At 38.1% G+C, this 25,381-nt stretch overlaps 1 protein-coding gene across 2 annotated transcripts in view; it reads left to right on the top strand.

Moving 5' to 3' along the window:
* Positions 1-25,381, top strand: part of PRKD1 (protein kinase D1) — a 351,107-nt gene that overhangs the window by 324,507 nt on the left and 1,219 nt on the right. For both annotated transcript variants that reach the window (XM_061394915.1, XM_061394916.1), the window contains 4 exons: positions 123-284; positions 840-938; positions 1,858-2,125; positions 24,723-24,808. In XM_061394915.1, the coding sequence (XP_061250899.1) occupies positions 123-284; positions 840-938; positions 1,858-2,125; positions 24,723-24,808 (615 nt within the window). The remainder of the gene's footprint in view (positions 1-122; positions 285-839; positions 939-1,857; positions 2,126-24,722; positions 24,809-25,381) is intronic.

Here is a 25,381-nt window from a genome sequence, read left to right as displayed (position 1 = left end):
TTAAAAATCTAAAGTGTGGGTTTCTCCATAGCTTTAAGCTTGAACAGTTTTGTATAATCAGTGAGCTTGCCAAACAGTATCAAAAACTCATTTTCTTCAAGTGCTTTATTTATCTTTAATAGAACCTTCATCACCCTGGTGTTGTAAATTTGGAGTGTATGTTTGAGACGCCTGAAAGAGTGTTTGTTGTTATGGAAAAACTCCATGGAGACATGCTGGAGATGATCTTGTCAAGTGAAAAGGGCAGGTTGCCAGAGCATATAACGAAGTTTTTAATTACTCAGGTAAGAAATCAATTAGAGTCAGGAAATAAAAAAGGTAATATTTAATATCAGATGTTATCACTATTTAACTAGAGCTTTCTAGGCCTGTTGTTTAGACCCTACCTCCAGAGTCTGAACTACACTAAAAAAAAAAAAAGTGGAATGGCTTATTTTATTATCTAATTTATATCTGTAGTAGTCAGGGTTTAGGATAGTACCAAATGAATAATGTATATGCAGGCACAGGTATTAAAACTGCTCATGAAATTTTAAAATGCACAGTGGCTGAGTCCTGAATCTTTGAAAATATTCAGGAATGTGTAGCCTGTTAGATATTATTGAATTATTTTATCTTTACCTGTTTCGGTTGCCATCTGGTTACCATAATATAGTACTTTTTCCAATAAAGTTTCCTTAGAAACATGCTGGCTTATTTCAGGGTCTGAAGCATAAAGAAATGTCACTGTTCATTTTGAGTTTTCTCTTGACCCTCTAAATTTATGTCCTAGTAGAGAACATTTTGAACTGACCTTTTAGATTAAAATAAGCTGATGTTGATGATTTTCTCCTTTATAGATACTTGTGGCTTTGCGACATCTACACTTTAAAAATATTGTTCATTGTGACCTCAAACCAGAAAACGTGTTGCTAGCATCCGCTGATCCTTTCCCTCAGGCAAGTATGAAAGCCTCTCAGCAAAAAGGCTGCCGAGAGCATCACTGGCTCCCTTGCTGCATTCTGTCACCCTTTCTCCTCAAAACTTTGCCTGTCTGTCTTCATCCATTTGTTACCTTCTTGTACTATGGGGACTGCCTCTGTCATTCTGCATCTCAGTTCAGCCTGCCTTTATAATATAATGCACACCAGGCCTCTCATCCTGCTTCTGCTGCCGTGGTGTGGACATCCTGGGGAACCGGCAGCACTAGGTCAGTGCTGGGAGCACTGGCCTGAGAGGGAGACAACTTCAGAGTCCCAGGGATGCTGCCAGCTCTCTAATGTTAGGCAGGGTATTGCAGTTCAGTGTTGTTCCCAGGGATGAAGACAGAAGTTTCTTCTTTTCCTCAACTCAGAGAATGCAAAACAACTGATCTCTTTCCAGATACCCTCGTGTCTGAAGTGACCTGACCAAGGTGGCTGTTCTGTGTTGCTTCCATGAGGCCCTCAGATCCTGGCTACCTTTCCATGCAGAGCTAATTTTGAGGATATTGTGAATGATGGCGTGTGCTTATCCTTCAGCCTTTACATATAATAAGTCCTTGAGTTAAATCCATCACTTTGCATGATGTTTTCCTGCCTTGTAAAACAGAATAACCTACTTTTATGTATACATATTTTCACATTTGTCTCTCAGTTCTAGGAGGAGAAAGGGAAAATGTTTAGATGATATTTTTATGAATAAAAATATACTTTTGTGTCTTTTCATAAATTGCTATCCTCAAAGTACATAAAATGGAAAATAGCTGTTAGTTCTACCATGAGAAATCCATACAATATATATAAAGTATTATAGTTGTTTTTTAGCTGTTGTGGACCAAGACAGACTGATACACAAATTAGTGACCTGACTGTATCTTCAAACCATTATTATCAACAGGTGAAACTTTGTGATTTTGGTTTTGCCCGGATCATTGGAGAGAAGTCTTTCCGGAGGTCAGTGGTGGGTACCCCAGCTTACCTGGCTCCTGAAGTTCTAAGGAACAAGGGCTATAATCGCTCTCTAGACATGTGGTCTGTTGGGGTCATCATCTATGTAAGCTTAAGTGGCACGTTCCCATTTAATGAAGATGAGGACATTCACGACCAAATCCAGAATGCAGCTTTCATGTATCCACCGAATCCTTGGAAGGAAATCTCTCACGAAGGTAATATCTCCTATTCAGAAGTGATAATGATTTCCTCATTAAGTGTTACATTATTGATTCAGTCATGAAATTTAAATTGATAAATGCTCATGGCAAATTGCCCACCAGAGTAGGGGCACAAATTGATTGAGGTGGGTTGAGAAGTAAAGGAAATGGAGACAAAAATATCTACTGGTGAAACTTACATATAGAGAAATTAAGAAATAAAAATTAAGAGGTAAATGAAATAAAGAGAAACTGTTCATCATTGGTTATTTCCTAAGAACTTACGAATATTTATACATAGATACAATGGCAATACTTGATCTTTACTAACAGTAATCTTTGATTTACTATATGCCTATTTATGTTTTAAGCACTTTTAACTTACAATGGACACAAGAACCTTATGATACTGATATTTTAGTTATCACATTACATATATTAGTATACCGAGTTCTTTGTATACCGTTTTCCTGTATGTGGCTTTAGAGCATGTATATAATATTTTATTTAGTCATTTCCCTAGTGTTATACTTTAGATTATTTCTGTTTATTCAGTGTTAGATAATTTCATGTATAATTTCTTATATATATCCTGATGATTTTTTAGGGTAGATTACCTTGGCAGTGTTTCATTATTTAAAATTAAGTTCTCCTTAATAAATATTTACTTCTTAAAGGGAGAGTGATAGATAGTTTAAAAAGAAGTGGTGGGCCCAGTCAGGCTAGAGAAAATGGCTCACTGCATGCTTCACAAGGGAGTTCTTCATTAACATGCTTTGGAGTTTATTTAATTCTCACCCCAAAAAATCTTTAAGATAGATTTTACTATTATATCTAGATTTCAGGCAAGGACATTGAGGCAAAAGGAGTGAACCCCCACCAAAATCACAAAGCTGGTAAATGGCAGAGCCAGGATTTATGCTCAGATGGTCTGAACATCCATTCTTTAACCCTTAGTCATGCTTCCTTTTTAGTTTTCAGGCAACATCTAGTTCTACGTTTGTTGAGACTTTTTAACCACTTGAAAAGGCAAATACATTCATAGATAAATATCTGCTTGATACCTGTTATTACACATGGTGGTATAGAAATTGGAAAAAAGCATGTATAAACTGCCTGGATAATTAGTTCTTAGACTACTGTTCATTGTAAATGGCACAGTCCATCCATTATCAAAGCTTTGAGTTACTATTGGCTGCAACTTTCTTTAAATTTTATTGAAAGATAGTTGATTTACAATGTTGTGTTAATTTCTTCTATGTAGTAAAGTGACTCACTTTCATTATATATTTTTTCATATTATTTTCCATTATAATTGTCACAGGATATTGAATATAGCTCTCTGAGCTACACAGTAGGACCCTGTTTATCCATCATATATATAATAGTTTGCCTCTCCTAATGCCAAACTCCCATTCCTTCCTTCCCCTACTTTCCTTCCACCTTGGCAACCACAGTTCTGTTCTCTGTATCTGTGAGTCTGTTATTGTTTCACAGATATGTTGATTTCTATCATGTTTTAGATTCCACATATAAGTGATCATCATACGGTATTTGTCTTTCTCTGACTTACTTCACTTAGTGTGATCATTTCTGTGTCTGTCCATGTTTCTATAAGAGGCATTATTGCATTCTTTTTGATGGCTGAGTAATATTCCATTGTATGTATACTTATCTTCTTTATCCATTTATCTGTTGATGGACATTTAGGTTGCTTCCACGTCTTGGCTATTGTAAATAGTGCTGCTCTTAACACAGGCGTGCATATATCTTCTTGAATAATAGTTTTGTCTGGGTATATACACAGGAGTAGGTTGCTGGATCATATGGCAACTCTGTTCTTAGTTTTTTGAGGAACGTCCATAATGCTCTCCACAGTGCCCACACCAGTTTACATTCCCATCACAGTGTAGGAAGGTTCCCCTTTCTCCATATCGTCTCCAGCATTTATTATTTATAGACTTTTTGATGATGACCATTCTGACTGCTACCTCACTATAGTTTTGACTTTGACTAACATTGTCTAATTAGCTGAAATTATAGCTAGGTGGATATATCTTAATGGAATCTTTGACCTTCAAAAGAATTACCATGTAGCTGAAAGACTAATGAAATATATTTAGGATAAGTCAACAGAGGCAAAAAGGGAAGTGTAATTCTTTTTCTTATCCAGGAGGCAGAAAAGAGGGAATTGTCAAATAACCTTGTGACCTGAACTTGCCGGGGAACATTACCTTTAAATGCAGTTAACATTATGTTTGATACCTGTAATCTAGAAATCCAGTAAAAATAAATCGATGTTGTTAACCACAGCACAAATGTGAAATATCTCTACAGCCAGTCGGACATTTTCCTGTTCTGCAGGAATGTTTGGAAAATTAGGAAAATAGCCTTCACATTAAAATGTTTTTTTCCTTGGAGTAGTAGAGTACTTTGCTTGAAGAAGTGGAACAAATCATGCCTGGTCTCTGGTATCATGTAATATGCTGGCCTTCTATGTGGATGTAATCTTCTTAGCTATAGGCTGTAAATGTTTAATTATCACTTGTATTGGAAAGCAAAAGAATGGATATCAACAGCTCAAGGAACTTTTGCTGGGAAACTACAATATACATGTGTAAGTAATGTGAAAGTAAAAGACAAAACATAAAATATCTTTCAAACAACGTGAAAGTTTATAGGGGAGATGAGTTATATGAACTTGGGAAAATGATCATATATTTTCTTGAATTGTTAGCTTGGTATAAAATCAGGGTCTCCAAGTTCAGAGGAGAAGGAATCACTATGGACTTGACTAGTCAGAATTGAATTTTCAGAGGAGATGGAACTTAGGCCAGTCAGTAAAGAATGAAGAGATACAGCATTGCACAAAAGAGAATTACATGGGCTAATTCAAGAAGCATTTATATTTGACCAGAAAGAATACATTTTACTTGGCTATAGAAATGTCTAAGCACTAAAAATTTCCTGCCACTCAAAATGATATGGTAACCAGCTCATGTAGAATCTTGTTCTTGTAAATGACTCAAGTATCAGTTTGCACATTTATTGTCCTTTCTTCTCAGCATCTTTTTCCAGCTCATTTCCACATTTGAGGCACAGGAGTTGTACTGTTTGCTAACAGAAGCCCTGACAGCAAATGAGTTATCTACCTGCTGGTATACAACCAGAAGTAATATTGAATATAAAGAAAAGCTGGCCAAATTATGTCATAATATTAACTGAGGTGTTACAACAGTAATTATTGGCTTAGATTCTATTCCATTATCTTGTTGGGAACAAATACTTTCCAGATTAGGTATAATCACAGGGCCAGTACCAAATAATATTAAGCACGTAGGATCTGATGAGTACACAAGCAAACTAGGATCTGGCAAAGAGTGGTCACAGCTGATATTACAATATACTGCAAACCACACCAGAACCAGCAAAAATTCAAAATCAAGGAAGTAAAAATCTAGGCACCTCAGTGACTCTAATAAATCAGAGGTAAGGATCAGCAGTGAAGTAGTTTGAGATGTTGTACTTCCTGCCATTCTAATTAGCTATCACTTACCTCTTTGGGCTTCAGTTTCTCATCTGTAAAACAGAGTAATGATTCCTGCCCATGTAATGAAGTTGTAATAGAGACTGAAAGAGATAAAGGATGTGAAAGGCATTTATAGAATGCAGGTGTGGGGTGAGCCAAGGACTTGGATCTAGGAAAAGGATAGCAGAACAGTAAGCTACGCAGTTGCTCTGGCGGGTAACCAAGAATTGATTGTATAATTTTAGAAATTATATGCAAACTTCTGTGTGCATTTCCCAAGTGTTCTTCAGTCATACTGTTAGTTGTACTTTTTATTTCTTGGCATGAAAAAGCAAAAGATAGAAGAAAGTTGTAAGGTCTTTGCAGCATACATAGACGGGTCAGAATGAGAAAATTCCTTTATCATGCTTTTTTCTCTGTTAATATAGACATGGATTCAATACAGTACTATATATTGGTGTGTTTGAGCTCTTATTGTGCTATTTGATCCTCACAGCAGTCCTCTAATAAGCATTTTAGTCTCTGTATTAGTGAGAAACTGAAAAGGTTAAATGACTTGCCTAAGGTCACAGAGTGGCGTGGACTTGAAGTCATTGATTGTCGTTTTTTTTCTTTCTTAGACAATTGATTTCTGTTTATTTATTGTTTTATTTTGGCTGCACTGGGTCTCTGTGACACTGGCGGGCTTAGTCACCTGTGGCATGTGATGTTTTAGTTCCCTGACCAGGGATTGAACTGCATTCCCTGTATTGGAAGGCAGATTCTTAACCACTGTACTGCCAAGGAAGTCCCTGTTTCCATTCTTTATAGCTCACAGTTTTGCACACCAAAGGGTGCTTGTTTCTAATGTCTTGATATTTAAGAACCTATAGGCGTTCCCTTGTGGCTCAGACAGTAAAGAATTGAGAGAGTCATTTCCTAGGCAGGTTGATAAGGAGTCTAGAGGTCCCCAAGGAGAGAGGGGTCTGGAATTCTCAAGGAGGAAGAAAGGACAAACTTTTTTTTCCTTCTGTACATTTCCTTAGGATTATATAACAATAATGTATCCTGCCTGAGGACAGTCTCTAGATTAAGGACAGTCTCTGGATTAAACCTTCTGGCTAATTCTGTTATCTTAAAATGTAAATTATGGGAATAGACCTAGTCTTTACGTGGGAGAACTGGGTTCGATCCCTGGGTTGGGAAGATCTCCTGGAGAAGAAAATGGCACCCCACTCCAGTATTCTTGCCTGGAAATTCCCATGGACGGAGGAACCTGGTAGGCTACAATCCATGGGATCGCAAAGAGCCGACACGACTAAGCGACATTTACTTTTACTTTACAAGGATTATATAACAATAATGTATCCTGCCTGAGGACAGTCTCTGGATTAAACCTTCTGGCTAATTCTGTTATCCTAAAATGTAAATTATGGGAGTAGGTCTGGTGAGGTCTTTTCAACCTCCAGACATTCTTTGGATTCATTGGAGAGTATATAATTTCATTGATAACACTAGCAAGTGGGTACTCTTTCTGCACCCTTCTGATGCCTATGTCAGAAGCTTTCTCTATCTCCTTTATTAATAAAAGTTTATTACGCTAAAACTCTGAGCGATCAAGCCTCGTCTCTGGCCCTGGATTGAATTCTTCTCCTCCGGGGGCCAAGAATCCCCGTGTCTTCGTGTGATTCAACAACAACCTTTCAGAATCTGCCTGCAGTGCGAGAGACCTAGGTTCGATCCCTGGGTCAGGAAGATCCCCTGGAGAAGGGAATGGCAACTCACTCCAGCATTCTGTCTGGAGAATTCCTTGGACAGAAGAGCTTAGCAGGATACAGTACATGGAGTTGTAAAGAGCCAGATGCAACTGAGCGACTAACACTTTCAATTTCAAGGAATATTTTAAACTTATTAATTACTTATGCTATTATAATAAGTTGAGTACCAGCATTATAGAGATATTCTTACCAATAATATATCAGTGAATTAATCAGGATTTGTGTGCAAATAGTATAAACTTATCTCTCACTAACTTAGATAATTTATTGACTCACACAGTGGGGTAGGTCCAGAAGGTGAGCCCCATTCATCTGGAACCTGTGGTTCAAGTGACACATTTCTCCATCTCTCACTCTGCTTTACCTTACGGTGTCTTCCTTCTCAGGTAGACTTTTCATGTGGTGCAAAGTGATCTCCCAGCAGCTCCAGGCTAACATGCTACCCATTGTATATGACTCAGAATGGAAGCATAATTATCTCAGTAGCTGTAGATTCTCTGAAAGGGGCACTGATTGGCTGTGCTTAATCCCGTAATACCCTGGGAACAATCACATTGTCACCGCAGGAGCCAGGCTCTGATTGGCCGTGTGGATGATGGAGAGCCCCTCCAGGTTGGAGAGAGGTAGTTCCTGCAGTGAAAAGATACTAGGCTGAAAACAAACACAAAAGCATTAACAGGCTTCCACTATAAAAATAGATTTTTTTGTGCAAATTGAAGTGTGCTTTGAAAACTAAGAAAAAAATATTTTGAGGAAAACCTAACACAGCAAATATTACAGGTAAATTGGTGATAGTAAATTTAATTAAATTTTGAAAGAAAAAGATCACTGATCTTCTGTAACATTTGCCTTGTAGCCAAGCACTGCTTAACACACTTTACATATATGAATTTAGTTGTCCCAAACCTTTGAGTAGATACTATAATTGTTTTCATTTTAAAGATGAGGCAGTGTGGACATAGAGGGTTAAGTGGCTTCCCTTAGTGGGCTAGGTTGCAAATCCTATCAGCCTGCTCCAAGCTAGATGCTCTTACCCACTGTATTTATAGCTACCTGATTATCCTTCTAATAGATTTAGCCATGCTGTCACATTAAAATCTTAATATGCTTTCCCTAGCTTAGAGCTAATATAGCAACATAATTTTTACTAATGTCTAAAAAGACAGGGAAAAGCGATCCTGTAGTGACAAAGACCTGAATTGAGAACTCTCCCACTCAGCATCTTGGTGACCTCATCCAAGTTACTTACTCTCTCAGGTCTCAGTTTTCTTGTTTGAAATATGGTGATACAAGTTCCTAATTCACTAGGTTAATTGTTAAATGAAATTGCACTGGCAAGTAGTTAGCAGAGTGATTGACATAACTATATTACCTTAAATGTATCGAACACTGTCTATTTCAATCGCTTTACATGATCAATCGATCTGTGTATATGCACATATATATATTTATTTGTTTATGCACATACATATATAATTACACATGTAACTAAACATATATTTAATTATAGTTATATATATAACCAAATATTTATATAAATTATATATAGCTAAACAAATGTAGTCAACTACTTGTGGCTCATATGGTAAAGAATCTGTCTGCAAGGTGAGAGACCTGGGTTCCATCTCTGGGTCAGGAAGATCCCCTGGAAAAGGAAAGGGCAACCCACTCTAGTATTCTTGGCTGGAGAATTTCATGACAGAGGAGCCTGGTGGGTTACAGTCCACAGGGATGCAAAGAGTCAGGCACAGCTGAGTGACTTAACACTTTCACTTCCATATAAATATAACTAAATAAGAACGTATATATATGGAATTTAGAAAGATGGTAATGATGACCCTATATGTGAGATAGCAAAAGAGACACAGATGTAAAGAACAGACTTCTGGACTCTTGGGAGAAGGCGAGGGTGGGATGATTTGAGAGAATAGCATTGAAACATGTATACTACTGTATGTGAAATAGATCGCCAGTCCAGGTTCAATGCCTGAGACAGGGTGCTCAGGGCCAGTGCACTGGGATGACCCTGAGGGATGGGATGGGGAGAAAGGTGGGAGGGGGGTTCAGGATGGGGGACACATGAGCACCCATGGCTGATTCATGTGAATGTATGGCAAAAACGACTACAATATTGTAAAGTAATTAGCCTCCAATTGAAATAAATAAATAAATTTACAAACAAAAGAATGCATATATACAATAAAACACTCCAGAATGAATCATATGATTACAGATTATTGCACAAGAGGAGACTTCAGGTAATCATGGAAAGAGAGGAGTTCAAGAACATTTCTGTTCCTTTTAGGGCGGTGTTGTGAGTTGCACTTTAATCATTGTGAGCATTTGACCTTTACTGTACTATGTGCTCTTCTGTCGCTCAGTTGTGTCCAACTCTTTGCAGCCCCATGGATGGTAGCGCACCAGGCTCCTCTGTCCATGGGATTTTCCAGGCAAGAATACTGGACTGGGTTGCCATTTCCTACTCAGGGAATTTTCCCAACCCAGGTACGGAACCCGTGTTTCTTGCACCTCCTGTATAGGCATGCAGATTCTTTATCACTGCACCAGTTGGGAATCTTATCCAATACCACTTGTCAGTAAGTAGACATAGCCTCATTCTCACCCCCAGCTTTAATCTTGTACTAGGTTAAGCTTAGTCCTCAGCACATAGAGGCTATGACCTTTCTCAGTTCCTTGAAAGGACTCTGCACCTATTTTAAAGTAGTTGCTTGATTAGCAAATTTACTTTGTCTTATGGAAAGGACAGCCCATTATCACTTACACATTTTTTAAATTGTTTTTGTTGTCCAGTCGTTGTCATGTCCAACTCTTTGCGACCCCATGGACTACAACACACCAGGCCTCCCTGTCCCTTATGGTCTCCTGGAGTTCGCCCTAGTTCATGTCCATTGAATTGATGATGCTAGCCATCCTTTGCCTCCCTCTTCTCCTTTTGCCTTCAGTCATTCCCAGCATCAGGGTCTTTGTCAATGAGCTGGCTATTCACATCAGGTGACCAAAATATTGGAGCTTGAGCTTCAGCATCAGTAATCAGATGAATTTAAAAAGGATTGCACCTTACTATGGGGTCGTGCAGAGTTGGACACAACTGAAGCAACTTAGCAGCAGCAGCAGCACCTTACTTGATCATGTTCCCATATGCCATTTCTTTCATTGCATTTTTAGCATTGCCACAGGAGCAAGAGTTAGGCCAGGCTATCCTCCCTGTTTGTCATATCTGGTGCATAATAAGAGTGACTTGGGTGGATACTGCCAAAAAGAAACCCAGAAAATTGCAAGCAACACTTGCAATAAGAAATAGGGACCAAGGATATAGAGCTTAGAATCAGGAAATGGAAAAACTAGCTAATGGTCAGAAAAATAGGAATATTCACAAGTAGGCAAGGTAGGGGTTTACTAAAAATTTTGCCAAAGAACCTCCTTGATTATGGCTCATTTTAAACTACCTGTAATTGTCTAGTTCTGAGCCTATAGCAGACATATTTTAAGTTTGGCATGTCAAGAGGAGCTAGTTAATAATGAAGATTCCCAGACTGCACCCCCATAAACTGCCATCTTGCTCTGAGAATGAAAGAAGCCCATGAAACACACTTTCTAAAACACTGCTCAGATCTCCTAAAAGACATGACGGCTGACAGCGCTCTAAAAAATGTTTAGTAGGTTTCTAATGTTCAAATTTAGATAAATTAAAAGTTTCTCTCATTTGTAACATTTTTTGTATTCACGTCATTTTCTTTATCAGATATTTAATATCAGGATATATAATTTGTTCCAAATGTTGAATGTATTTCAACATAAACTTCCATGATAATAGTAAGAAAAATTAGTAAGGAAAAGCTTCTTGATAAGCTTCCACTGTCAAGACTAAAGGAGAAAAAACACCCCAGGAAATGCAAAAAGTTGTACAATAGTTATGTGTAATAAAGAAGAAACTAACTTGTGTCAAGATTTTGAGCAATGAAAGAAATATAAGGAAAGAGAATCCTTTTAATACTTGAAAATTTTCTTTTGAGTGGACATAGGTGTAGAAATTTGATGCTACAGAATGTAGGTTTATAGGCTATAGGGGACATGAGATGTAATCATATAATTCATAATTGTTATATATAAATTGTTCCACATATTGTTTATTAGTTTTAAATTTTAGAAAACCTTTAGACCATGCATGTCTAACTTCATGATACTTCTGTGATGTGAATGTGTGTGCTCAGTCACTTGTGTCTGAGTGTCTGACTCCTTGCTATCCCATGGACTATACAGTCCATGGAATTCTCCAGGCCAGAATACTGGAGTGGGTAGCCTTTCCCTTCTCCAGGGGATATTCCCAACTCAGGGATCAAACCTAGGTCTCTCACATTGCGGTCAGATTCTTTACCAGCTGAGCCACAAGGAAAGCCCAAGAATACTAGGGTAGCCTATCCCTTCGCCAGCGGATCTTCCCAACCCAGGAATCAAACCGGGGTCTGCTGCATTGCAGGAGGATTCTTTACCACCTGGGCTATCAGGCAAGTATGAAGGTCAAATGAATTCTCCTTTCTGCATTCCTTCAGCTGGTCAAGATCCTAACACATGCAATTTAAGTTATTCTGTTTTATAAATGACTTTATTATACAGCTTTGTTTACCCTTGAGTATATTCTCAGAATAAGAAGCGAGGTGACACTGGTAACCATGTGAAGTGGATTATATAGCTAATGAGGTGAGATATAATTTGCCTCAGTGCAAGTCATCTTACCAGGAGAATGATGACAAACCTGCAATGATAGGAAAGCCTCTGTTAGAGTAAAAATGCATTTCCATCATCAGATTGAATTGATGTGTTCAATTAGAGACACACGGTAAATTTGAGGAAGGTTAGTAATAGACCATGACGATTACCAGATAAATTACTATTTTTTCCTTCTGAGTTTTGATATTCCTTTATATGCCATTAGGGAGGCAAGCAGGCAGTAATCAACACAGAGGCAACCTCGGAAATTGTCTCACAACGAGCTCACGACCCCTGCAGACAGGGATCGTTTTCTGTGCTCGCAGGTGAAGCCTGAAGAAGCACCTATTCTCAACTCACCTGCTGTGTTGTCACTGCTCAGCTTCAGAGTCACATGGTTAGTTGGTGTAATCAAGAATTAAGATCAGACATAAAGCCTTGACATATGTAATAAGGAAGAAAAGAAAGGAAATGTCCTTGCATTAATCCTATAACTTGTCTTTAATTCAAAATTATCAACCTGTGATGGTGCGCCCGTGACACAGGTTTTTTCCACTGTGTGATCTGACAGTCTCAATGGTAATATTTCTTCTGCATCTTTCCCCTGATAAGCACAGCTATAGTTTATTCTTCCATTTGGTCTCAGTCCTCTGCTGACATTTATGTTCAGTCCAGAATATATGGCATCCCAAGGCATAGAATGGCTATAATAATATACCACTAAATTTATCCAAGCATCTAAATTTTATTTTAAAAGCATTTTTTTTTTTTGCCATTCAGTGTGGTAAATTCAAATAAAATTGTTCACAAGTGTGTTTTTCCCCCAGAAATTGGAGATGAAAAATACAGCCAGTACAAACACAAAGCAAAGCTAAATAAAAGCCTAGCGCCATTACCACATGGTATGTTTTCAAAATCCAACAGCGTTCCAGAACGCTAAGCACTTAAGTTGGAAGTAGCACTTTGCCATGAAAAGGAACCAGCTGTAGGTCCCTCTTTCACTACATATTGTTCAAAACAAAAAATAACCCCATTGAAAATAAGCCTCGGGTAGATGAGACCGAGAAATCCAATGGTATGAGAAACAAAAGAAAGACAATTGTCATTTAAAAATTAAACTGTGTTTGTAACAGTTTATGAGGCTTGCAGATCCAGCAAGCCTGCTGAATATTAATGAATAGATTGATTTGTCAACATATTAGCACCACTGTCAGACGTAACAGCATGGAGGAGATGCGAGGGGACAAGGCGGTGAACTACTTAAAACTGCCTAACTGGGTACAACGAGCTTCTATCCTGATTGATCAACTAAAGTAAAGGATGTGGGTCAGGACTTCCACTGGGTGTTAACACTTTAAACAACCTCTATTAGATATTCTGGAATTACTTGTGTTTAATTTTCTTTAAAAACAGTCTGCTTTTTGTTCACTAATAAGAAACTTAAAAATTTTGAGCCAAAGGTATACAATGGTTTAAATAATATCTGCTTAGTAGACTGCATTTTTAAATATATGTATGTTTATATAATATAATTTTACATAGTGTATATATATATATATATTATTTATAAACATATTTCAAATTCCAAATTAATATCTTAAAAGGTGTCCTACCAGGAAAGGAACCATTTGATAACAAATAAAATATAATTAATGAGGTTTTTCTCTAACAAATGATAATTTGTAGAGAGAAACTGACCTGAAGAAGTTTTAGCAAGAACATTGGCTTTATAAATGCTCAAAATTGACTGTTTATTATGATCCAAATTGAAATGTTTTCTATGTATCCCAATCATAAAAATAAAATGTCAGTTCTGAATGTATAATACATCCTGGTTGAATTGAAATGTGACATCTAAATATATGTGGAGGTATCAGGATATAGGAACAAGAAATGTTAAATCTTCTGTAAGTTTGCTTTCTTTCACCATAACAATAATATTTCAAAATATAGAATGTTAAAAATCTTACCTTAACCCTATACTCCACAGTACCAATACACTGAGCAGTTATCCAGAATACTCCTAAGTTGCTACAGTAATAGAAAATACACAGTTGTATGAGGAGCCCTACTTTTTTTTCAGTTTGAACCTAGCACAGTGAACAAAATGTCTCTAGGTTTTTATCCACTGGTAGAAACAAGCCTAGTCCTTTCTCTAAATAAAAGCTCTTCTCAGAGGTTTGAAAACAGCCATCGTGTCAGTCCAATCTTCTCTTCTCCTGGGCAGTTTTTCCTTGAACCACCTGTTTTACATCGGTCCAAACACTCCCCTCTTTGTGTTCTTTTTAAATCAAAACTCAAAACTGATCTGACTCAAGGTTTAATGAGCCTGAAGTAACATGAATTCACCATTCCTTTATTATAAAGAACTCATTTCTTTTAGCAGGGCTTAAAATAACACTTGATTTATGGATTAAATGTAGAATCATGTTGAGTTTACTGTGCCTTTAGAATTCTGGATTTTTTCTTGTAAATATTGATAAGCCACATTCTTCAATTCTGTACATAGCCTGGGTTGTTTTTAAATTTCTTTTGTGGGGTGCATGTGTGCTCAGTTATGTCTGACTCTTTGTGACCCCATGGACTGTAGCCCACCAGGCTCCTCTGTCCATGGGATTCTCCAGGTAAGAATACTGGGGTAGGTTGCCATTGCCTTCTCCAGAGAGTCTTGCTGACACAGAGATTAAACCTATGTCTCTGGCATCTCCTGCATTAGCAGGTTGATTCTTTACCACTAGCGCCACCTGGGAAGCCCTCTTTTGTGGGGGCAGGAAGCTAAATAGAGGACTCTGTTTCATTTGTCTCTGTTAAACTTTATCTTGACAATACATCTGTATATGTATATAGTTATTTTAGAACTTATTTGTGTAATCCAACTTATTTACTCTTCCTGTCGGCATCCTCTGAGTAGAAGCTATCCTAAAACCTTTCCGTTACCTTCAGTATGTCTTCATTCCAGAATTCTGAACAAGATGGGATTGAGGACAGATACTTTTGTCTATGTATATAGCCATCTATTCCAGGGCACTTTGGGCAATATTAAACTGTTAACTGGCTACTTTTAGTGTTATTCAAAACACTAGTGTTTTCGTTATTCAAAATGCGGTGTGAGGATCCACCTGGAACTCTTAGGTTCCAACCCAGACTTATCTAATCAGAATTTCAGTATAAGATCCCTGGATTGTTCATATGCATGTAAAAGTCCAGGAAGCACTGCTTCAGCACCGTCTTTCTCAGCCAGAAAGAAATGTGAAAAGTGTTAGTCGCTAAGTTGTGTCTGACTCTTCCGCAACCCCATAACTGTAGCCCGCCAGACTGCTTTGTCCACGGAATTCTCCAGGCAAGAATGCTGGAGTGGGCAGGCATCCCCTTCTTCATGGGATCTTCCTGACACAGGGATCGAGCCCAGGTCTTCTGCATTGCAGACAGATTCTTTACCATCTGAACCACGTATTAGAAACCTTAGCTGCCTGGTGAGAAACCTGTATGCAGATCAAGAAGCAACAGTTAGATTGAGACATGGAACAACAAACTGGTTCAAACTGGAAAGGAGTATGTCAAGGCTATATATTGTCATTCTGTTTATTTAACTCATATGCAGAGTACATCATGCAAAATGCTGGGCTGGATGAAGCTAAAACTGGAGTCAAAATTGCGGGGAGAAATATCAGTAACCTCAGAAATGCAAATGATACTACCCTTATGGCAGAAAGCAAAGAGGAACTAAAGAGCCTCTTGATGAGGGTGAAAGAAAAGAGTGAAAAAGCTGGCTTAAGACCCCAACATTCAGAAAACTAAGATCATAGCATTTGATCCCATCACTTCCTGGCAAATCAATGGAGAAGCAATGAAAACAGTGAGAGACTTTATTTTCTTGGGCTCCCAAATCACTGCAGATGGTGACTGCAGCCATGAAATTAAAAGAGGCTTGCTCTTTGGGAAAAAAGCTATGACAAACATAGACAACAAGTTAAAAAGCAGAGATATCACTTTGCCAACAAAGGTCTACACAGTCACAGCTACGGTTGTTCCAGTGGTCATGTATGGATGTGAGAGTTGGACCATAAAGAAGGCTGAGTGCCGAAGAATCGATGCTTTTGAACTGTTGTGCTGGAGAACACTCTTGAGAGTTCCTTGGACAGCAAGGAGATCGAACCAGTCAATCTTAAAGGAAATCAACCCTAAATATCCATTGTAAGTACTGATGCTGAAGCTCCGATACTTTGTACAAGTGATGTGAAAATCTTGGTGCTGGGAAAGATTGAGGGCAAGAGAAGGGGGTGACAGAGGATGAGATGTTTGCATGGGATCATCAACTCAATGGACATGAGTTTGAACAAACTCCAGGAGATAGTGAAGGACAGGGAAGCCTGGCATGCTGCAGTCCATAGAGTCGCAAGAGTTGGATATGACTGAGCAACTGAATGAGGTTCTTCCAAAACTGCTGATACCTGGAAGTTGCTCCTCTGAAGATTTTTTAGTTTGCCTTTGACTTGAGTATCTGCATTTAAAAAAACACCCAAAAGCCAAAAATCTCTTTGAAGTGAAAATGAAAGAAAGAAAAAAAACCACCTAAAACTTCATTAGAATAATATATTTTAATTGAGATTTTTAAATTTAGTATCAATTTGGTATCAGTTTGGGGGCTGCTGTATGCTGCATTTAAACAATTCATGATTTCCAGTATTGTTTTTCTAGTCTTTAGAAGGAAATTAAATTCAATGTGAAGCAAAGGAGTACCCAAGGATGGAGTAACCTTCTACAGAGGAGAGAACTGGGAAAGACCCGGCTTGAGTCTCTAAAGGCCTTGCACTTCATTGGATTGCAATAATTGACTCAGGAACGAGTGAGATGATGATTTCCAGCGGCCTTGTTTGCTGCTGGCAGCCTCTGGTTTCAGCCCCTGAGAGGAGAGTCCCAGTTAGTGTTGCTGGGCAACAGCTTGCTGGGTTGAGAGCTGGAATGTGAAGGGTTGCAAAACGATTTTTTAAATAGACACACAACTTACCATCAGCATGAAGCAAGCCAAAGGGAGAAGTACTGAGCCTACAGGATGACAGGCAGTGAAGCAGAATGGAAAGGGGGAAAGAAAACAAGGCGCTCAGTGGTAACCAATGATGACTCCAACACAGGAGTGATAGTTTTGATCTGGCTTCTAATTTGAAAAGCTGTACCTCACTAATCTGCAGCTGGACAGAAGACAGTATGGAAAAGCAATTCTTTAAACTGCCTTGTCTGTACAAAACAGGTCAGCCCCAGAGTTTCACAGATAATTTCTTTTGTGTCAAATAAACGCTGTAAAATAAACATGATCTGTATTGCAGATACTCTCAGCGTTGTTCTGATTTTCTGAAGGAAGCCACTGATCCTGTGATCCGTTTGTAGAGATGTGATGTCCTGCCATCCAGGAGTATTTTTAGCCAAAATATACAAACCATATGCACAGAATGCAGATATTAAAACTTAGAGCTGAGAAAATGCATATTTAAATTTCTAATTAATGTATTCAATCTACCAAATGCTATTTAGCAAGCATTTTCCTAATACATTAAATGATGCGTTTTATTTTAAATATTTATGAAATTGTGCAAAAATGAATATACAATCTGGGCAAGCTTAAAGAAGCTAAAATCTAGTAGGGAAAATGGGGAGACAGGTAGGTACCAAAATGATAAAAGATGGGAAATGCTGGACTTCTGTGGCAGTCCTGGGCCCTGTGGCAGTCCTGGGCCCTTTCACCTCAGAGGGCAGTTCTGTTCAGACCTGGCCCTTTCACCTCAGAGGCCCAGGTTTCATCCCAGGTCAGGGACTAAAATCCCATAGGCCAAACAGCACATTCAAAAAAAATTTTTTTTTGCAAAATGTAAGGTGACTGAGAGGGGTGACCTGAGGGACCTATAATGTCTTAAAAAATATTCAGTTCCGTTCTTTTTCTGGCCTGTTCTCCAAGTTTGGGAGTCCTTTTGGTTTAGCTGTAACATGTGCCACTGTGCCTTCTACGCACTCAGAGCCTGTTGTGACGATATACGTGGTATTTACTTTGAAATGGAGAATGACTGCAATATAGATTCCACAGTTTCAGAGATGATTCTGAATTTTGACACCTGAAGAAAATAGAATCCATACAATTAAGAGTCTGATGGAACATTTCTTTTCATATTAAGGTATGAAGCCCTTCAGCACCTGTGTACACCTTTTAATTTTATTCTTGTTCAGATACACTTGTACACCTGCCAGACAGGCTGCACAGAACTTCAGCTATCCCCACCTCTGCTCAAAGGCCATTCTGGTTAAAAAAAAAAAAAAAGGAATGTGTGATAAATTTTTCAAATTATTTTACAGTACATTAGGAGAAAAATAACTGTGCTAGCCAAGAACTTGTTGTAGCAAAAAAGAAACATTAGGCACCATAAAACAGATTTTCTTTGCTTTTATTTTAATTTATGGGAAACATTAATATAAATTCATGGCTAGAGACATGTTAGAAAACACAAGATGCTATACTTTTGAGAGGAGATTCTTTAAAATAAAAATATGAACCATGCAATTGTTTAAAATTTTCCTGTGAAAAAGGAAAAGACTTCTCACATTGTCCCAATGTCGCTATTTGAGGTGCTCAGAGAGCTTGCTTTTAAGACTATTTATTAGTAATATGGAAGGAAGAGATTGAGTTTAAGGGTGAATCGGAGAACAGAGCTCTCAGGGTAAGAGTAGAAAGGCTAACTCTCAGAGTAAATGGGCAGGTACAATCAGAAAGTAATTCTAGTACTGTCTGAAAAAGTTGATGACATATTTACTGCAAGAGAAGGAGGAACCAGCCACTGATAGGGAGGAGGGCCTCAAATTGATAAAATAAGGGAAAGAGGGTTTAAAAGGAAAAAAATGTAACTCAAGAGAATGGAGGATTTTCCTGCACATATTTGGCCCCAGACACAACAACAGCTATTCCAAATTACATCTGCTTATTGCCCCGAACTGTGGAGAATCCAGCCCTGTGTAGCAATCAACTTTACCTCATGAAAAGCAGATACTTCAGTATGTGGTGGTGTGTGCGCTCAGTTGCATCTGACTCTGCAGCCCTATGGACTGTAGCCTGCCAGGCTCTCTGTCCATGGGATTCACCAGCAAGAAGACTGGAGTGGTTTGCCATTTCCTACTCGAGAGGTTCAAACTCACATCTCCTCCATTTAGGAGGCAGATTCTTTACCACTGAGCCACCTGGGAAGCCCACTGGAATAGGTACTTTTTGCTGTATCTATGGAAGGAAGTAATAGGTATCAGGAATTTGAGACTTTCTCTGCTTCCCCAAATATCTCTTTATCATGGGGCTCTATATCTTCCTGGAGCTCCAGGAAACCTGGAGTTTTCTGCTTCCTTCTAACCTTCCGCCTTGGGTGCCAGTATCCTGTTCTGACATGCCAGCCTGTCGATTTTCCTTCTGACTTCCCATTCTGCTGCAGTCCTCTTTGTCACTTCTTATTTCCCACTGCCAAACCATGGTCCCTTCCTCCTTTGCTTTGTTTTTGAAAGAAGTTCTCAGAATGGCTCAATTTTGTATCTGTCTTTCCCATTGTCTCCTTTCTCCCACCCTGCACATCCTTCAGTTTCAGAGGCAAGTCCTATCAAATTCCCTCTGGATCAGAATTCCCAGTCTTGACTTGAGTTTTGGAACTGGAGTTGAGGTCCCATTTGGAATTATTTCCCTGATGTAGGCTCTTTTGGGGGACCGCCATAGCTTCTCCAGTTTTACTAGTCTTTTTACTCCGTTACTATTGGCTTCCTTCTCCTCTTAGCTCAGATCTTCACATTTGAGGCTTACACTTAACAGTCCCTGCTGGGAGCTAGTACTTGGGGAGAGGGTGGGGGATAGTGGTGTCACAGAACACTCAATAGCAACTGTAAACAATGATGTTCAGAGCAGGACATACTATATGTTGAAGAAGCTGACAGAGGTGTTCTTAGAGCCATTGTGGATAATTATATTAGTAAATCCTGAATAAATTGGGAGAGATACCAGGATACTTAGAACGACCAGAGTTTTCTGAATTTCTAAAAGAGGGAAAGAATGGATTCTGTAATCATTCAGGAAGCAGCTTAATAGTTGTTCTTGTCTAAGTCCTAGAATGAGTGATGAAAAGTTTGCAAACATTTAGAAAACTCTGGTATTAAGAAGGAAATGACTAAAAACCAGTACTAGTCAATATTAGTATACTTAGAATCTATTACCTTAGAATAATTACATTCTTTTTAAATAGTATTGACAGATTAGTAGAGTGAGTAATACCAAGGACTGATGTTTCTTAACTATAAGAAAGCATTCGGAAAAAAATCTCCCATGGTAGCCTTTAGAGAAGACAATTGCATATGGACTGAATGAGAGGAAGGAAAACATTGGGAGGAAACATTACTCATTTATCAGTGTGTTCAGATAATTTATAGGCATGGCAGTTGTGAGTTTAATCTGTCATAGAGTCATCAAGTTCTGTGTTTAAGCTTTATCCTGAAAAAAGATTCTTAGTAATTTGATTAATACGTAGCAGACAGGCTTATTCAGTTTGGAAATGGTAGAAAGGTAGAGGATTAGTCCTTTCAATGGCAGAGGATCACATCACATTCAGAATAGTCTTTGAAAGCCAAAATGTTGAACTAAAGTCAGAAAGATAGATTAGAGAGATAGATCTGTCTATATCTGCACATTTGTGTACACAGGAGTGTGGTAGAAACATAACTAAGAAGAATTTAATGTTTATTGTTGGAAAATTTTTTAATTTAATTAGATTTTTACATTATCATCAGTTAATAATGACGAGTTAATGGTATGACGTGGATGCGGCATGCCACAGTATTTAAGAGCATGGGTTTGGAATCCGTTCCCCTGGGTTTCATCTTCAGCTGTTACCTGGAAACTGTCTGACCAAATTTTGTGACCTTTTGAAGTTCCAGTTTTTCCTTTTATATAAAATCGAGGTAAAATAATAACTACTTCTATATGCTTGTTATGAGGACTACCTAAGACTATGAATGTGAAATTTTTTAAAAAAGGAAAAATTTCATCCTAAGCCTTATGAATAATACCTGTGTGTTCATATCAAGTTGGCAGCTAATTGTGAGAAAAATTCTGGCCTATTGTGAACAAGAACAGCTGGTAGACATACAAGTTAGGGTGCACAGAGAAACTGGGGAGGCTGAAGGGCAGCAGAAAGAACTGCCGAGAGCAAGGGTAAAGTGAATCACAGTCCCCAGGACTTGAAGAGCTGTCACGTGGGATAGTCAAGTTCTCCATTGCATCTAAAACATAAATAGGATTAATGTGGGTAAGTTGTAAAAATGACAACTTTGGGCACAACATAGGAGAAAATAATTCTTGTCACTAGTATCATGAAATATTATTGACATGTGAAATAGTTGGGACCACTGGAGTTAGTCGCTAGGACTCTAACTAGTTACATTTCAGAAATGCTGAAGAAAGCACTTTTTCTTTGAGGAGGGTATTAATAAAGGTCAAAGATTTAGAATGGTGCATTTTGTCATTTTGTGTGTATGCATATTTTGCCTTTGGAATTGCCTTTGCACTTGGGAGCTTTTCAGAGCTTTATCATTAACTTTTTTATTGCCAGTGTCATTGCCAACAGTAATCCCTTAAGGAAGATTTGGTGAATAAACGGATAAGCAAATGACATATACATGTGATGGATGTAGTCAATAAAGAGAATATGTTTAACACACACACACATACACACACGCACACACACTTTAGAGTCTTTTTAAAAAATGAGCTCAGTGAAAGTATTTTGGAGGGTGCATTTAATGTTGGGTTATGTGAAACTTGATTAATGAAAAGGAAAGGATTTAGGAGTTCCAGAAATAGTGGCCAGTGGAATGGAGCTCTCAAACACTGGTGATGGGCCTATTTTCTCAGCAACATCAAGTTCCCAATATTTAACTAATGTCCAACATTTAATAGTTATTTCTGCTGCCAAGAGCCACAAAATGTATTTGTAAATGCACAGACAGACACACGTGTATAGACACACACATCCTGTCTAATTCTCTCCTTGTGTCCTAAAGTCTTTTCTCTTGGAGGTGCTTGTCACTGGCTTGCTGTGCAAATTCAGGTCAGCTGGGTACTGCAGCTGTAGTCGGACTTGTGATTACATGCTTCACTCAGCAGAGCAATTTTTTCATCTTCATATATTTCATTCCCTTCACACAAGTCGAGTTTCTCCTCTGGCAGTACTTCCCTCCCCATTAGGCAGTGTGGTTCACTGTTGGGGCCCATTTGGGCACAAACCAGACTTTTTGTCAAGTTACTGTACTCCTACCTTCCTAATTACAGAATTCAAAGCAGAAGGAGTGAATTAATAACATGTCCTTATCCCCTGTGGCGTCCAGGGTGGTGTAATGTTGCGACATGCTTGCCGGAGCACACGCACTCTCCTTTCTCCCCTTATTCTCCATTTTTTGCTGTGTGACTTCACAGCAGCCAGAATGGAAGGTGCACTTTACTCACCAGTGAGTAAATCATGTGAATGGATGTTTTAAAGCCCAGGCCCGATACACAGTTCACTGAGAGAACTATACTTTCAAAAACTCTCTGAGAACACATGCTTGGAATTTGAAATTGTACTAAATACTGTGTTTCCTAAGGTATCCTAGCTAAGGCAAGGGTGTAAGGGCATAGACAGCATTTAAATGTGTGTTGTTACATTTACTTTCTCCAGTGAAAAAATTCTTAGCAGTTTCATTCTGCAGTCCTTCTATGCAAGCAAATACTTTGAATATTATTATCAAGAGCTACAATTCTGGATTACCAAAAGCCTGTAGGAATCATTTCTCTTTGCCAGATAACAGAATTCTGATTCATTCTGATAGAATAAAGTTACTTTTATTTTACAGGGACTTCTGTAAATGAAGTGTTTTCAGATCCATTCAGAGTGAGTGATGTAGACCAAGCAATTGGGTCAGAGCGCCCTCATTCAGGACTTGGTACTTGAGCAAGTTGGGGAGTGAATTTGCATCTTTGTCAGATACCTATTTAAGGTATTTGGTAGGAAGATCCATCTCTTAAGAAACTTAATGACCAGGATACATTAAGGGAGGGAATGTATTCTTTGGCAAAATGTGAATGTTTCCATTAGTTTGGCAGATTTCACTAAATTCTTTTGGGGAGGAAAATGCTAGTGGAAAGAAAGAAATGGGAAGTTATTATCGGAATGAATGGGAAGCATAAGCTAATGAACTTAATAAAGAGTGAACTGTTAATGTCAGGACCAGCCCAACAATGAACCGCCCCAAGGGAGCGGTGCCATAGCAGAATAAAGAAAAAGAAGACTCAGAAATAAACTGGGGATCAGGGGGCTGATGGCCATTCGCAGGCAAAAGCCCAGATCCTAATCCTTGCATGCCTTTATTGTTAACTTCTGCTTTCTTATTCGTGCTCTAGAGGTATCTGTTCTTTACCATCTCAGATCAGGGATAAAGATATACAATGCACAGTCCTCAATGTCAAACCTTGAGGCCTTTCATGACTTTGTTTAGCCCTTCGGCTAGTGACACCCTTTCTCAGCAAACTCCCTCAAGGCTCTGGTTAGGGGAACAGTCACTAATGGTTTTCCGTCAGTCACATCAGTACTCAAGATCTTGTTTTCAAGGTGTCTTTCCAGGATGTACTTTTTACTGCTCCCAGCCCTTTGCCTGGGAGTGATGAGAAAGTTACTTTTATTTTTCAAAGAGGCCCTGTTAATCATAGTACAGGCCTGTGCATTACATATTCCCTATAGTTAGTGGTATAGGCTGAAAATATAGTTTTTGGAAAGGCGATTGACACATGATACTCTAGGTAAAATGCTCTGTAGACTAGATAACTAGAAGAATCAACTTTTTCCTAAATTACACTGTGTTAAAGTCCCCATCAGAGGCTGAGTACAAGGCTGGATGGTTTGTGATTGTAACTTCTTGGAAGAATTGCTGTTAGGTTGCTTCCCTGTCTTCCCTGTGAAACCATGAAGGCTGATAAAATTGTAATTCAGTGGTTAATTTTAAAAGCAAATTGAAAGAGACAAGTGTTTCACCACCGTATCATTGGGTTTTTAAGTTGATCATGAGTCATGTCTATGTTGTGCTTATTTTCTTCCTTTTAAATGCGATGTGCAGATATCTGTCACTTAATTCAAACACTATAAAGCCAATTATGTGTATTCAAACTTTAAACACATTTTATACAAAAATTAGTAAATGCTGTCTCTTGAATATTAGTTATATCCTGCCATTAGTGCAATACCTTTAAATGATATATATTTAAACAAAATTCCAACTTCAGAAAAGTGTATTGAAAACTAAACCAAAAGAATTCACATCATACTCACAAAGACTCATACGCCTTCCTCTACAGTTATTTTCAGATTCATTTTTTTAGGATCCAAAATAAAGTTAAGGCCAAGGTTTTAGAATTCTCAAGAGGATTTTTCTTCAGGTTCTAGTGTCTGTTATCACTGTGTTGCATTTAACTGTGTGAAGGAGCAGATGTGAAATAAACTATAAATAAATTATGCATATGTTTCAGATATATCATCTATTTTTACCAATAATTTTTTTTCAGCCATTGATCTTATCAATAATTTGCTGCAAGTGAAAATGAGAAAGCGCTATAGTGTGGATAAGACCTTGAGTCACCCTTGGCTACAGGTAAAAATTAATCATTGGATATTTTCTCAGTTGAATAAGCTTCTAAATATTTAAAGATCTGGATACTATGTGTTAAAAAATCTTGTATCATATTTTTGAAGTATAATTATATCAGTGTGTTTGCCAAAATTCATGCAACTTCTTAGGATTTAATAGTTTCTAACTGTATCGGGAAAAATTGAATAAAAGATAAACACACCACACACACACACACCACAGCACACACACCCCAAAAACAAAAAACAAGAAGGAAGGGTCATAACATAACTTCAAGAACCAGATTTCAGAAGCATCTGTATGTGTAATCCTGATAAATATCCAAGTAGATGCCCATCTGGTCATGCACTGTACTCGTTTGGGAGCTGCATATTTAAATCCTAGTTAATACTTGTAAAACAAATTTATAGTAGATATAAAGCATATGCATCTGTTTGTTCTCTTCAATTTTTTAAAATATTTTCACATTGAAAATTAAAGTTTATAAAAACAACCCTCTGAAATACTGAAGGATTATTTGTGGGCTTTGAATTCTAAAGAACACCAACATTCTACATTGCTTAACTGCAAATATCA

This window comes from Bos javanicus, chromosome 21 (assembly GCF_032452875.1).
Source record: "Bos javanicus breed banteng chromosome 21, ARS-OSU_banteng_1.0, whole genome shotgun sequence".
In the NCBI taxonomy this organism is placed as follows: Eukaryota; Metazoa; Chordata; class Mammalia; order Artiodactyla; family Bovidae; genus Bos; species Bos javanicus.
The sequence above is the reverse complement of the archived record's forward strand: the minus strand, read 5'-3'. Positions and strand labels throughout refer to the sequence as shown.